Here is a 15,027-nt window from a genome sequence, read left to right on the forward strand (position 1 = left end):
CATTTTAGACTTCCTTAGAGTATATAATTTATAGCTAGAAATCTCATTACAATTAAGTATTGACGATTTACAACAAGATGTAGTATACACACACACATGCACACACACACACACACACACACACACACTCTCCCTCGGTGCCTCAGTTCTCTACTTCTCAAATTTGTTTAAAAAACTGCTTACAGTTGTTTGAGTATAAGTAGTTTAAACAAACTTGGGTACATAGAGAATTAGTAATTTTTTCCAAGTACAATAGTTACAATCTTAGAAATATTAAAAGAAATACACCTAGATCAGCTGGACCCTATCAACCATTCAGCATTAATTTGGCACCCGGTTTGTTATTGCCAAGCAACTAGATCCTACAAAATAAAAACCAGCAGAAATTATTTCTATTTGAGCAAGTCAACTACATAGAATTCAGTAATATAAACAATGAAAGAGCCCATAGAGATGTGGTCTACAACCCTCTTGTTTTGTAATGAGAGGACACTATAGCTAGAAATCTCATTACATATGTTCATTATGATTAATGGACAGCTGGTAGTGACAGAGAAAGGACCACAAACTCTGGTCTCCAGACTTTGGATTGGTGAACTTTGTACAACTCCCAGCAGCCCCACCTTTAACTCACTAGTCCATAAACTGGCAAAATCCACAATGATCTCAGCTTTCTCATGACTCAGGATATAATCCTTAAAATGAGGAAAACTGTCTGGCTTATCCAACTGTTATTAGGAACTTTAAGAAAGAAAGACTAAATTTTGAAAAAAAAAAAAGATTAAAAATGGAAAATTCCTATATGAAGTGACAGACTGGGGAAATTTGAATACATGTATTCTTGTCATAAACATATATGTGTTTCTCAAACTTTAGTAAGCATAAGTATCCCAACATTAAAAGTTAAAAATGTGAATTTGGGGGCCTCTATCAAAGTTGCTGATTCAGTAAGTGAAGGATGTTACCCGGGAACCTGCCTTTTAACTTTCAAAGGGCCCCCCAAGTCTGAAGAAGGAAGGATAAGAACATTCCACACTACTCTAAATCCACTCACCCCCTCTCAACTGTGACTTTGTGAAAGATGTCAGAGTGGCAGTGCACAAGGCCACTAGGTCAAATACCAGAGCTCTGTAACAATCAGTGAGGTGACCTCATGATTCATCATGGGGCTTGTAACTCAGACAGCATAGTCAATCCCATGCTTCTGGACTGATCTGTGAATGGGAAGAGAAACCCCTTCCTCTCCTATATTGTTCTGCATAATGGCAGGGGGAATAGTCACACTATGGTTTCCAGCATCATTAATCATTAATCTCCATCCCAAATCTGTATCATGCTTTATGACTTCACTATCTTAAGCACCTCAGTGAGTGTGTTATTGTTATTCCCACTCATTCCCCCATGAGAACATGCAAAAAGGCTTAATGACAATGTCTGCCTCCAGAACCAAATGATCTGAGTGACTTAAGCTAGAGTCAGAAATGCTATTGGAGCACTGCACCATGGAGGCCATTGGGTCTAGAAACTCAATAATGTTCAACAGTCTACATCTTAAACATGTCAGGCCAACTGCTTCTTTATGGGAAGTTCTGATACCCACCCCCATGTCCACCCAACACCCTCCCAAACACGTACACATGGGGATAAAAACTCCCTTTATCAAGTCCTAAACAGCATGACAGATTCTATTTTCTCAAGGATTATGGAACCAGTTTGTGGTACAGCTGGTCCTAGAACTCAGCAGGCGCTCTGTCATAACTTGGGTGCATTAGGAATAGATCATTGTCGGACCATGTGGACGGGTCATTAGTCCAAGCTATGCTGGTAAGGTATGTGCTTTTCTGAGAGCTAAAGAGATTCCATTACTCCCTTGTTCATTGCTTTTGCATCTGAGAATTTTCACACATTACAGAGACACATTTGTTTGCCAGGTGATGAATAAAGAGCCTTTTATAAAACGTGCTGTTTTCTGCAAATGCTTAGATATGGTAAAGCTTTTCTACGGTGTTTTAAAAGATGAGACTCAAACTTGAATTGTGTGCTAATTAATACTGGATTTGAGTCCCCATCTATATGTTCTGTAGCTATTGCCTGTGGCTATTTTAAATATGTCTAATTTACCATTTAATTTTAATGATACTAAATTTTCATATTTGCTGTCAGCATGGAATTCCCCTCTGGTGAATCTACTCTATTAGTTTTATATTAAAAACAGATTTCCTTGGTTAACAAAAAAATATAGGGTCTCTCTAGCTTTAAGAAAAAGTCCTCAGAAATTGGGATGAATTATTAATTTGTAACATCTGTGATTGGTTTATGTTACATTGGGGAAATCCCAAGAGATGCAGAATAAGCAGTCTTCTTGAAAATGACTTCATATCTGACCCCCATGGGGACACAAGGCCAGGCATTGTGTCATCAAGGTCTGTCCCAGATAAACTGCTGGGTGGGTTCCATGAATTGTAAATGGAAACATTACTGGTGTCACTTACACTTAAGGATGAAATGGTCCCTACTCCCTTCTCAACAGATATTATTTTACATTGCATATTGTGATTGACAGAGGCATGAATCTGTCAACAATCAGCCTTGTAGGGCTTTTTTATATTCCTCCCACTGAGAACAGCTCTATTAAAGCTTAAAGTCTACATGTGACTTCTTTGCCATTCCCTACCTCCTTTAAATTCCATAAAATCCACTTTAGTTTCAATGAAATTGACCCCCAAGAAAGTTAGAGAGGTTATTTGCTTTGAATTTTAATCTCTGAAATCCGAAGAGGTTTTCATAAGATGCATATCATTAGCATCCAAGGTATGTGTCATTGAAGTATTATTCACGAAAAGACGTGAAGAGTCTTGGACTGGAACCAACCATCTGGGTGATGCCTAAAATGAGTTTTGAATACATTCCAAAATGCCGTTTTCCTCCAGACATTAATATAGGTAAAGTGCTTCTTGAGTACAGTTTCTTAAAATGTATTTTCCTGGCCTAGAGTGTTCAAGTATAGAATGTTTCATAGTCTGATTCAGAGGCTTGTCACCAGAAGCACCAACATGCTCTTTCTGTGCTCCATTTCCTAATTATGCCTCACTGACTCCTTTCTACTATGAAAACTCTGTAAGGGATTGTGATGTTAATTGCAGAAAAATCAAATGCCTCTTGAGTAAGGCAGATTAGTTTTATAAAATATACTAAAAAGATTAAAATATGTAAATCAAATTTCACTTTACACATGCAAATCCAATTTCCTTTTATACATTTCAAAAGAATCTAATTCTTCCCCAGCCTCTTATTTCGGCATGAGTTAGCCTAAGTTTTCACAATAGAAAAATGTTTCTGGTCTCTACAGAATAGTGATCTACTGTCTTTTCCTTTTTATTCATTTACAGTGCTAATAACATAACCAGATTCTAAACTCTAATGAAATGTACTTTAAATGTCTTACCACTTCCAAACAGTCAATGATCTTGGTCAGTTTATCTTCTGGTAAATTCTTCAGCAAGGATACACTTCAAAATCAAAAGAAATCTTTCCTTAATATAAATATCTTTCTGAGTTTAATTATAAATATACAAATATACATTATATAGATTCTAAAGTTTTTATATTTATTTAAAAATTGTAATGCACTCTAGTTTTCCAAGGTAAACCTTTAAATAACAGAAAATACATAAATAACAGAATTTTATACATATTAGAAATTACATAATATGATATGTATAATTTCATAAGTAAATAAATAAAAATAGTAATATCAAGGGGAAAAATCACATTCTGTCTAACAGAGGAAAAATCACTTGACTGTCGTTGTTGGTTTTCAAAGTGAATAGCATCTATAAATGTGTTCCTCTCCATATCTCAGTATCTTTTCTATTAGTTTGGGTAAGGAGTTCTCCTTCCAGTGGAGGATCAGATTTTCATCCAAAACCTTGTGATTAAATAAAGACTGAATTCAGAGGAATATGGGAATTAACATTGAAATGACCTTTGATTATTAGTCATACTGTGTTGTCCTTTCAAAAATCAATGGTAGCCAGAGGCATGTAATAGGAACATTGTTACAGATAACAATATAGAGAGAAGTAGAATGCTGAAAACTATTATTTTAAAATATCAGAAATTTCAGTATGATTAATCGATCAACATGATTCAATTGTTTTCTTAAATTTCCCTTTTATTTTACCCATTTTAATTCAGGACTGTTAATATAATTCCTATAAGAAAAATAAATTATTCTTACCATCTAAAATGTGACACCCCTACAGGAAAAAAAATAATGCTACTCCAAAAAATGCACAATTGGGATCTGAGTTTGTAAAGGCAGAGAGCTCTAGACTGACTTTTTGCACACATGCACCAGGAAGCACAGGCCAAGACACATGTATAAGAAGGTTTGCACCTGAATCCTTTGTAATAGCAAAACACTGAAGAAACCGCAGTGGAGAACAGACATTTACACAGTGTTAGAGCCAAGTAATAAAACTCTACAACAGGAGAAATGAATCTTAGTGAAAACTTGAGTTGCAACAATAATACCCTTTTCATAAAGTTCAAGCCATAGGCAAAACTATTAAAAAACAAAACAAAAACAAAGATATGATCACTAAACTTTCAAATGCAGATTACTTTCAAGGAGAGGGGATTCAGGAGGAAATGACATAAAGAGGCACATGAGAAATTCAAGGATGCTGCTAATTTTCTTTTCTTTATATTGGACAATAGTTTCCTGGACATTTATTCTGCTATAATTTCTAAAATTTTAATGGATATATAAAAACATAAAAATTTTACAAATTTATGGGTACTCTGTGATATTTCTATACATGTATATACATTGTACAATGTTTAAGTTGGGGAAAATATTTATCTTCTCATTTATTATTTATTTATGGTTAAAAACATTCAAAATCCCTTCTTCTAGCCTTCTGAAATACTTATTACATTCTCATTATGTATAGTCAGGCTACTGTGCAACAGCACATCATAACTTCTTGCTTCTATCTACCTATACCTTAGTACCCACTGATCCGCCTCTCCCTATCCCTCCCTTCTCCTACCCTCTCTAGCCCAGAAACCACCATTCTACTCTCAACTTTATGAGATGAACTCTTAAGTCCACACATGAGTGAGATCATGTAGTTCTTGTTTTTCTATTTCACTTAACATAATGATCCTCATTTCCAGCCATGTTGTCACAAATGACAGAATTTCATCTTTTTTCATGGCTACATGGCACATGGTACCACATTTTTTTTTATGTGTACATTGGTTGGTGTACACTTAGGTGCTTCAATGAACATGGGAATGCAGATGTTTCTTTGACAAAGTTATTTCATTTCCTATGACTATATACCCAGTCATCAGATGGCTAGTGTCATAATATTTTGTAATTTACATAAGGACCACATATCTTATATATCACAGACTTTATAATAAAATGGAAATGAAAAAAGAAAGAGCTCACTGTACATTATGAAACAAAGAAAAATATATTTTGCTAGTTTGTCTCCCTATTGATGGAATGATAAAAGGATAACCAGAACTTGTCTTTGATTAACACATACTTAGTATGAAAGTTTAACTTCTGGTCCAAACTGGGATCTATAACATTAGTAAGTCTGTCACCTTAGGGGTATGGTGAGGAAATGGATATGAGGGGAAATATTAGTATGTCTATGAGGCAGGCATCAGGTTTATCTTATTTACCATCTGAATTTACAATATTTTCTACCTGGAAATAAATTGAAAGAATGAATGAAGTATCAAAAGGAAGGAAAGAAAGAATGAATGTATCTTAGTACATTATCTAAGCTCCTTCCACTAGGAACATACTGGACTTGGGGGAGAATTAACTGCTCTGCATGTAGTGGTTTAGGTTTTATCTCAGATGTTCAAACATAACCTTTGGGCACTAGTTATTTATGTATCCTTTATTGGCTCTTGCATAAGTGCGGCTTATTAGCTTTAAATGCTGACCTGTGTCACTCAGTTGTTGGACTGGAGATCACCTATATTCAGGGAGATCCCACAAAATGATGACTAAGCACTGGCTGGCTATCAGATAAGGCACCTGCTTGTCATTATTGCCCCTCTGCCAGGAGCCATTACTGCCCTTGAAAGGGTCAATCACTACAATTCTATATGAGAACTGATACTTGCAATGTCCTACTGATTAACAATGTGTTCCTTCAGGATTTATTGAGCTCTCAATATATGCCAGGCACTATACAGCCCCCAAATCACTGACTTCAAAGGCGTATAATGCAAGATGAAATCACTATGCTGTACTTCAGAAGAACTTAGAATTTATTTTTGGAAACTATGCAATGCATTATTAACACTTATAAGTAACATTTCATTACAGAATGTACTACAGATTCAGAGACTATCAAAACTCTCACAAATGATACAAAAGTAGTTTAAGAAACTTAGATTTTCAAAAACTTTAATTTGGAACTGGCTTTTTAAATTACATAGATATTTGTTTCTCTATAAATTCATGCATTCAAGTAAGTCATTGAGGTACAGAATATTTCACAAAATGATTTATGTTTCAAGGATCCATGTCATCACGACAAGTACAGTAATGTTTTTGGCAAGTTAATTTCCTACAAATAATTTAATAATTTGGAAGACAGTGTGGCTATGTGAATAAAAAAAAGAATGTCTCATTTAAAGCAAGGATAGTAAATTAAATTAATTTTAATATTATTCTAAGCAAAGCAATATTAGAAGGGATATCTTTTTGCTAGCCTCTTTCAAATTTCATATATCTTTCAAAGTCTAGTGAACACTCTGTTGAATATTTTAGGATTTTTTTGTACATTTTTCTATACTATACACTATGGTTCCATGAATACAAGGGAAAATTAGCAAGAGAAATAAATCAATACACAAAGCTAATGGGAATTAAATGTAATACTTTTTACTGATACTAGCATTTATTGCAAGGAAATACTTTTGCTCCTTGGTTTAATAATGTGGAAAATGGGAGAAACTATATTAAAATAAATATTCTGAAAAAACAGTCATATCCACACTATGGTTACATCATTGGCTGCACTTTCTCCCAATGTATTATTCTTACCTTCTGAGGAAGTTTCTGTATTGTTCATCTCTAGCTTGAGCTGTCCTCCGCATTATATTCTGGAAAACCTCTCGATCTAATGCCCATGTTTTAACATTGGTAATAGCTTTAGAAAAATGGAGAAAATAACAAAACATTATTTGGCATCACATCAAGAAAACTTTCCAGAATGTTAATAGGGTAAATTTGCATTTCTTGGAAAATGCATTATTTAAACATGCAAATGGAAGGAAGCATCAAAATAAATACTAATTTTATAAATCATTTTGGCTCTGAAGTGTACCACGATTTGGAATTGGAAGATTTGCTTTCTAATTATCTTTTGGTTAGGATGATATTCAAATGAGTTTGCAATTTCCAGTTATACACTCCCTCATCAGGACACATGTTAGAGAAGGCCAGTCAACCTGTGGCCAACCTAGAGAGTGAAGAATTCACAAGCAGGTAAATTGTAGTTAAGGATTTCTGTGTGTATGTTTATGTTTCTTGTGTGTCTTTTTATGTTGTTTAGATCTCGTTGCCACAAAAAGCCTATATATTTCAAGGATCTCTGTAGTTATTCACATAAAATGCTTATGAGTAATTTTTAAAGAAGTTACAAAAGACAGTTTTTACAAAAACAGTTTTAATAGGAAAGCTATTAAAGGCAGGCATAAGATCCCAAAAAGAAGTAGAGTAGAAGTAACAGCTTTAAAAATAATTTAAATGAAATTACAATTGTAGGATTAAAAAAATAGAGTAATGAGAACCTACAAAATAGATCAGGAACTAAAGATCCACTTTATCAAACTTTACAGTGAATTAGAGTTATCATGATATTCTTCCTAAAAATACAGATTCCTGGGCCTCGTGACCAGAAATTCTTCTTCATATTTGGAGTGGAGCCCCAGAGTCTGCATTTTCATTAAATATCTCAGCATGTTAATATATGTAACCCAGTCTCAAACACTGAGATACACCACATCTAAATAATTTTGAGGAAAATCCAAGATTGCATGAATAAAATCAGTAAAAATAAAATCAGTAGAACTACTTAAACAAATCCTAAAAGTCATTCATGCAAACTCTCATTTCTTTAATTCACATCCTTTGTGATACTTAGATTTTTTTTCATTTGATTAATTTTTTCATTTAATTAATTTGGTTTGATTAATTTTTCTGATCAGAACCTTATGGAAACTAACGAGCAAACATTCTGAATGAGCTAGTGATAGATGTCTACGAAGTAAAAGATGTAATGGCAATTTTTTAAATGTTGAAATCATTTAGTTTAAAGCCATTTTTAAATTGTATACACAGGTACCTGAGAGAAAAGTTCTTTTAACTTGAATTGTTTAGAGAAATGCTTCCATATAAATCCTATCATAGGCAGAGCATTTCTATGAATAAGAGCATATAGGGAAAACTAAAAGACAAAGGTTGGACCAAGATGCAAACCTGACTTAACAAGATAATCTTCTAGCACCACGCAAGAATTCAAAGACATCATTTCATCTCCTGTTACCTTTCACAGAGGCAGTCCTGGTACAGTTGTATAAAATGGCTAGTTCCCCAAATGTGGTCCACATAGGGATGGATGATAGCAACTTCTCTCCTTGGAACACCTCTAGTCGACCCTCTATCAAGTAGAATTTAAGACAGATACAAATAATAAAAATCAATCTGTATTTTGTAAATTAAACAACAACCAAATATATGAAAATCATCCAGGTAAGATATCTTATTATTCTGATTGTAATACAGTGGTTAAAAATACAGCTGAAACCAGCACACTGCCACTCACCTTTAAAAAGGTACCCTTTCTGTCTGAAATTCCTTATCAATAATGGGGGTATTAATAATATTTCCCATTATTAACAATGGGGAAATATTCATGCTATATTCTACAAAGGGGGATTTTTAATTATCAAATTAAGTTACTCGGCCAGATAATAATTTCACAGATTTGTCATGAGAATAAGTTAATATCAAGAAGTAACATAGAATGATGGGTAGCACATAAGAAATGCTACATCAGCCATTACTAATATTGATTGCTATCACTCTAACAAAACTCCTTCCCTGAAGTGGTGAATGGCGAGTGTTTTGTTTAAAGTGTATTCTACCTTACGCAAACTGTAGTACATGAAATAATTGATCTCTTATTAGGAATCCAACCATCATGGTGTTGAAAACCCAGAACAGCTGTTCACAGTGACAGAAGGACGATGTGTCATACCTGATAAGCACTTGTCTTGCAGTCAGACTGCCTGGCTCTGGGTCCTGGCTCTACTACCTACTGGCTGTGTGACCTTGGACAAGTTGCTTCATGGTCCTCCCTGTTATCTAACCTTTCCTGTATTTAAATGTAATAACTATTAATCATGAAAGCAAGTCACTAGCAAGAGTGTTTGGCACAGCACGTGTCTGTACTTAGGCAAAGATGAAAGGAAGGGAGAGGCAAAACTAAGATATTCACAATTCTTTTACCCTGGCAGCTCTCACCTCCTTCCTCTTCACATGAAATCTTATCTAACCAAACTCATAAGCCAAAAATACCCAAATTCTTAAAGGGTAATGTATTAGTATTAGTTTCTTTCTCCTAAGTTACCACTGTGTAGATCTGGGTCATCTCCTGTCCATCCTTTCATTCAACAAATCTGATCTGAGTACCTTCATTGTTCCAGGAACTGTTTCAGATACCACAGCAACAAAGTGGACAAAAGAGACAGAGATTCTTATTCTGATAAAACTTATGATTCATAAGAAAAACAAAAAGCAATCTCTGTTTTGGTTCAAAATCCCACAGATTAGATATGCAATGTAATAATTTCCCATTACAGCTAATTCTATTCTATCAAAGCCACTTAGTGGTACTGTCCAGTTGATATTACAGATATTAGTGCATTTTAAGGCTCTTCCCTAATTGGTTATGGTTCATGGGACCTGAGTAATGCTGAAGAATTAAACAGAATACCGATTTTCTAAGTTAATATGCTTGTACTATTTGCTATTCGTGCTATATTCTACAAAGGAGGATTTTTAATTATCAAATTAATTTACTCAACCAGATAATTAAACCAGGCAAATCATTCTTTAGATGACAGCATAATTAATTCAAATAAAAAACCATCCAATTTCCATTTCCATGTGTGCTATATCTCTGATCTCAATAGCAACATAGATGCTGACGTCTGTTCAACCTTTTCCCTCCCCAAGTTTTTCATCAGAGTTAACTGGCAAGGAACAAGATAGGCTGACATGAGTTTCTCATGCTCTCCTAGCAAGTTCCACAAATATTTGTTACTTAATGACCTATCTTCTCTTCCCAGAATTTTCTAGTGTGGCTAAAACAGATGTAAAATGCCCAAGAGAAAAGTTGCATGAGAGAAAAATTGCTCCAGATCACCTGTCCTATAAAGCTGAAGGCTGTTTTAGATATACTGGGTTAAATAAATTATTCAAATTTAAAAAATTATGGGCTGGGGTTGTGGCTCAGCGGTGGAGCACTCGCCTAGCATGTGCAAGACCCTAGGTTCGATCCTCAGCACCACATATAAATAAAATAAAGGTATTGTGTCCAACTACAACTAAGAAAGTAAGTAAATATTTTTAAAAATTAAAAAATTTAAAATTTAAAAAATAAAGACTGACTAAATTAAGGCTATAATGCACTAGTTGAATAGAATTATCACTTGGGAATGACCATATGATTTTAAAGCTTCCTATAAAAATATATGGCAAATAATACACAAATAACTATAAAAGTAGCATGTTTAAAGAATTAAAGTATATGAAAATGATCTTTTGTACATTATAAATAGAATAATACATGACTATTAGATTGTTTAGAAAGGCACCTTGTGTCCCACACCTAAGGCCCCAAGGAAATACGAATAAAGGCAACTGCTTAGCTTATCAAGAACTTCCAACATAAAATAGATCACAGCATATCTCAATTTACCACACCATCTGGATAAACCAATTTAACTTTCTTTCCTAGGCTTGGGGCAATTCAGAATTTAACAAGGCATCCAATAACCATAATCCCTGCTCAGATAATTTCTCGCTTCTATATCTAAATTGTTTTTGAGTAGTCCTTATGTAACTTTCTAGCATGTATGCATGTTCAAGTGATCATAGATAAAGGAAGCCATTTAATTAGTTCTAAAAACACCAGTTGTTACTGTAAGGCACTCTACAGATTTATCTGTTGGTTAAATGTACCTAAATTATCCTTTGAAATCATTGGTATATAGCCAAAATCATTTCCAAAACCACGATATTTTTTCCTGGTGTAATTATCTAAAACTAAACATAAGCAGCTGTATTTTGAATGGAAGCACTTTTTTTTTGCAGGTGGCACTGTAATTAAAAATATGTTTCATAAGTTAGATTGCCTAAATTTGCATTTTGCCTTCACCACTTATGAGCTGTGTGGCCTTGGATAACTTACTTAACCTCCTGGGACATATTCTCTGTTAGTAACATAAAGATCACAGCACTTGCATTATAGGGTTGGTAAGAAAATGAAACATGACCTCCCAACTGAGTGTTGAATAGAATATCAGATATATAGAAAGAATTCAGTAAATATTAACTATTGCCATCACGATGATTAGATTAACAATGTTGCATTTTGTGAACTCACTCTATTAGATTTCTACAAATAGAGAAACTGGTTTTGTACTTTTATAAATGTTGGCAAAAAAATCACAAGACAATAAGCAAAACATTTGTTATAGGATAACTGAAAAAAAATCTGCAAAACCCACCTGCCAGGACGAATATATGGTTTCCTGGTTCTCCTTGCTTAATAATGTAACTGCCTTGCTGGTAGTTTCTCCCATACATGCATTCCACCATGTCTTTGATCTGCTGAGGATCCAGTCTCTTCAGGAACTGGTTTTTATTAAGGGCATCTGTAATGAGCTTCTTTTCACTGGTGTAATGGGAAAGAATTGTTAATTGCAATTAATTATTTTTTATTAATTAAAACCAAGCTTTACTGTCTAGATTTAATTCATTCAGATTCTCAATATCACTACCAATATACTTAAAACTTTTCCTGCAAGAACACAAATAATTTTAGCCCCACCAAATATCTCATCCTTATGATTCCTAATACCTTACATGTAAAACTCTTCAAAATTATTTCCCATACTTTTCTGGTAGTTATTATTACACGAATTTTAATATTATTCTTAGTTCTATCACCACACATGTAGCATCTCTCAATAACCCTACCAAAAGGCACACAATTTTCAGATGAAAATCAAGTCTGGTGAATATGAAGAAGTTGTGTTAAGGGACTACAACACAGTATTCATTCGTTGTATGCATACGGCTTTATTTATATCTTATTTAATCCTCACAAATATCCTATGAGGTAAATGCTATTTCTGTTTTATAGAGAAGTGAACTAAGAGGTAAAAATCAACTTATTCCTTGGATGTTTTAAATCTAAATCTGTGATGAAGTCTATGCTGTTTCTATTCCACCCACTGCCTCTTCTGAGGAGGAGAATTGGCTCCTGTGAGGCTCTTTAGATTTGATCAGACATAGAGGGTAATGGTGAAAATCTTTACCTCCTTAGATTCCACTCTAAGTATGTCTAGACTGAACCTATATTTGCAATGTCACACCCTAGTCATTCCCCAAATTCAAGTCTTGCTTGGTCATTCTAGAACACTCTGCTTTCTATTGAGGGGAAAAGGTAGCTTAAAATAGCAATTATCATCAGTTTGAAATGTTTTAACCTACATACATACTTTATTTGTAGATATCACATAATTATTGAACTGGAAGGAAAAATGCTTTAGAAACTTTCAGAATCTTTGCACAATGTACTTACTATCTAATTTTCTAAAATAGCTTTTTTTAAAATTTTTCATCCAAATGCTTTGAACACTAGATTTACTGTTTGAAAACTAGTGATCTTTTTCTGAGTTCTTCAACATAAGGTAAGACTTCATGGCATTAGTCACTGTCTTCAGATCCCACCAGCGACCATTTGGTTACATGCAGGAAACAGAAAGAGGTCTCATATATAGACTGTCCTTCTTCCCCACAGTAACCCAATCATCCTCAGAGCCATCCAAGCTCATTGAAGATCTTGAGAACTTCCTTTCCATGTAAAAAACCAACAAATGTTGTTGATTTCCTGAACAAAGTATCACCAGCCTCCAGTTCATTTTTTATCTTCAAAGATGACCCCATAGTCCAAAACCAAATCCCAAGTCTAGAGAAATTTAACACCTTTATCTGGGTTTTCAGTGTCTATCCTCTTTTCCTTAAAGTTCCTCTTGTACTATATTATCAGATGGATCTTCCTAGAAAAAAAATGACCAACAAATTTCATTCTCATTTCACCCTAGACCCATTTTTCTTTTATCCACTAAAGCAACAGTTCACTCAATTAAAAGATACTGAGTGAAAACTTTTGCTAGATCATCTTCTTGGTGCAAGTGGTAGAATTTTGATCAATACCAAAAAATAAAAAGCTCATGCTTCTGTGGCCTTTTCATGATAGTATATGATATTCCAGTCACATATTTCCTTGATGCCCACACATTCCAATTTCCCAAAGTATGTTCCAAGAAACACTGCTTTATTATATGGGAAAGTGTGCTGAGTTTAAGCAGTTTTAGAAACAAGCACGCTTAAAAAAAATCAAGTAAGTCTAGCAGTAAACAAATATGCTTAAAACAACATTTCCCAAACCTTGGTGTCTTTTTTAAGTTCTTCATTTTGTTTAACTTCTGTTAACATTCCATGGAGGTACCATGAAATACCATTTCTTCCAGAGAAGAAAATATACATATCCCATGATCTAGTATTCACCATTTCCCATACCATAGCTCCACTCTACCCATCTAGTACCATTAGTACCCAAAACAAATGCTTTCTATAGGAGGCTGGTATCCTGTCTTCTAAGACTGCCAACTTTACCTTAAGGCTTGGAGCATGTCTTCTCTTCTAATTTGATTTAATTTCTTCTCCCCTTAAACAGATCAAAAGCTGGCATTCAAGCCACATGATGAAGGAGGGGTCCTGATCAACACCTAAGATTTCAGGTGAGACAATGAAGGGCTACAACTTAGGGGTAAGGACTAGCCAAACCGGACTCATCAAAACAGTCTAGCACCAAACTGTAAATCAAGTACCAAAAACCAAAACCCTATTTTGTTTACAATAATTTTCCCCAGCCCCATTGCCTGCCAGAAGCAAAGGTAAATCTTTTCTGCAAGAAGCTCACAAAAATCTCAAATTTCCTCTATAGTTCTTCCCTGAGGAATATCTGACATGACATCAGAAATTACCAAGCAGACCAAAAGATCCAATGTCTAAAGACCAGGAGGAAAAACAATAGGTAGAATTAGATCCAGAGTAGATAAGATATTGAACTTATTAGGAACAGACTTCAATATAACTATAACCAGTATGTTTAAGAAAATCAAGGACAAAATGAAGACTGTGAACAGGAAACATGAGTTTTTTTAAAAGATCAAGTGGAAATTCTAAAACTAAAAAAATTAGTATCTGGTGCTGAGAACTCAATAAATGGCTTTAAAATCTAATAAGATAAAGGTAGAAAGAGTTAGAAACTAAATATGTACAGGCATAATAATATAATTATAAGGCAAACTGGAGAGAATACAAAATGGAAATAAAGCAACCTCCCTCCCCCCAAAAAAAGTAAGAGAGACATAGGAGGCACGACAGAGTAATTAAATGTGTATAATCTGGGCCCCTGACACTAAGGAAATAATTGGGATAAAACAACATAGTAGAGGATCATATTCAAGAATTTCCTTAAATCAGTGAAAAGACAAACCACAGACAAGATGTACTATAAACTCCAAACAAAATAAATACAATTAAACCATATCTACGCCCACCACATTGCTGAAAACAAAATACAAAAAGAAAACTCAAAAAAGCAACAAGAAATGAAGAGA

At 34.2% G+C, this 15,027-nt stretch overlaps 1 protein-coding gene across 2 annotated transcripts in view; it reads right to left on the bottom strand.

Moving 5' to 3' along the window:
• PRKG2 (protein kinase cGMP-dependent 2) overlaps positions 1–15,027 on the bottom strand; it is a gene marked incomplete at its 5' end in the record, with an annotated part of 91,381 nt that overhangs the window by 59,804 nt on the left and 16,550 nt on the right. For both annotated transcript variants that reach the window (XM_081304504.1, XM_081304505.1), the window contains 4 exons: positions 3,446–3,509; positions 7,088–7,193; positions 8,592–8,705; positions 11,842–12,008. In XM_081304504.1, coding sequence (XP_081160630.1) covers positions 3,446–3,509; positions 7,088–7,193; positions 8,592–8,705; positions 11,842–12,008 — 451 coding nt within the window. The remainder of the gene's footprint in view (positions 1–3,445; positions 3,510–7,087; positions 7,194–8,591; positions 8,706–11,841; positions 12,009–15,027) is intronic.

This window comes from Spermophilus citellus, assembly GCF_964194105.1.
Source record: "Spermophilus citellus genome assembly, chromosome: 8".
Classification (NCBI taxonomy): Eukaryota; Metazoa; Chordata; class Mammalia; order Rodentia; family Sciuridae; genus Spermophilus; species Spermophilus citellus.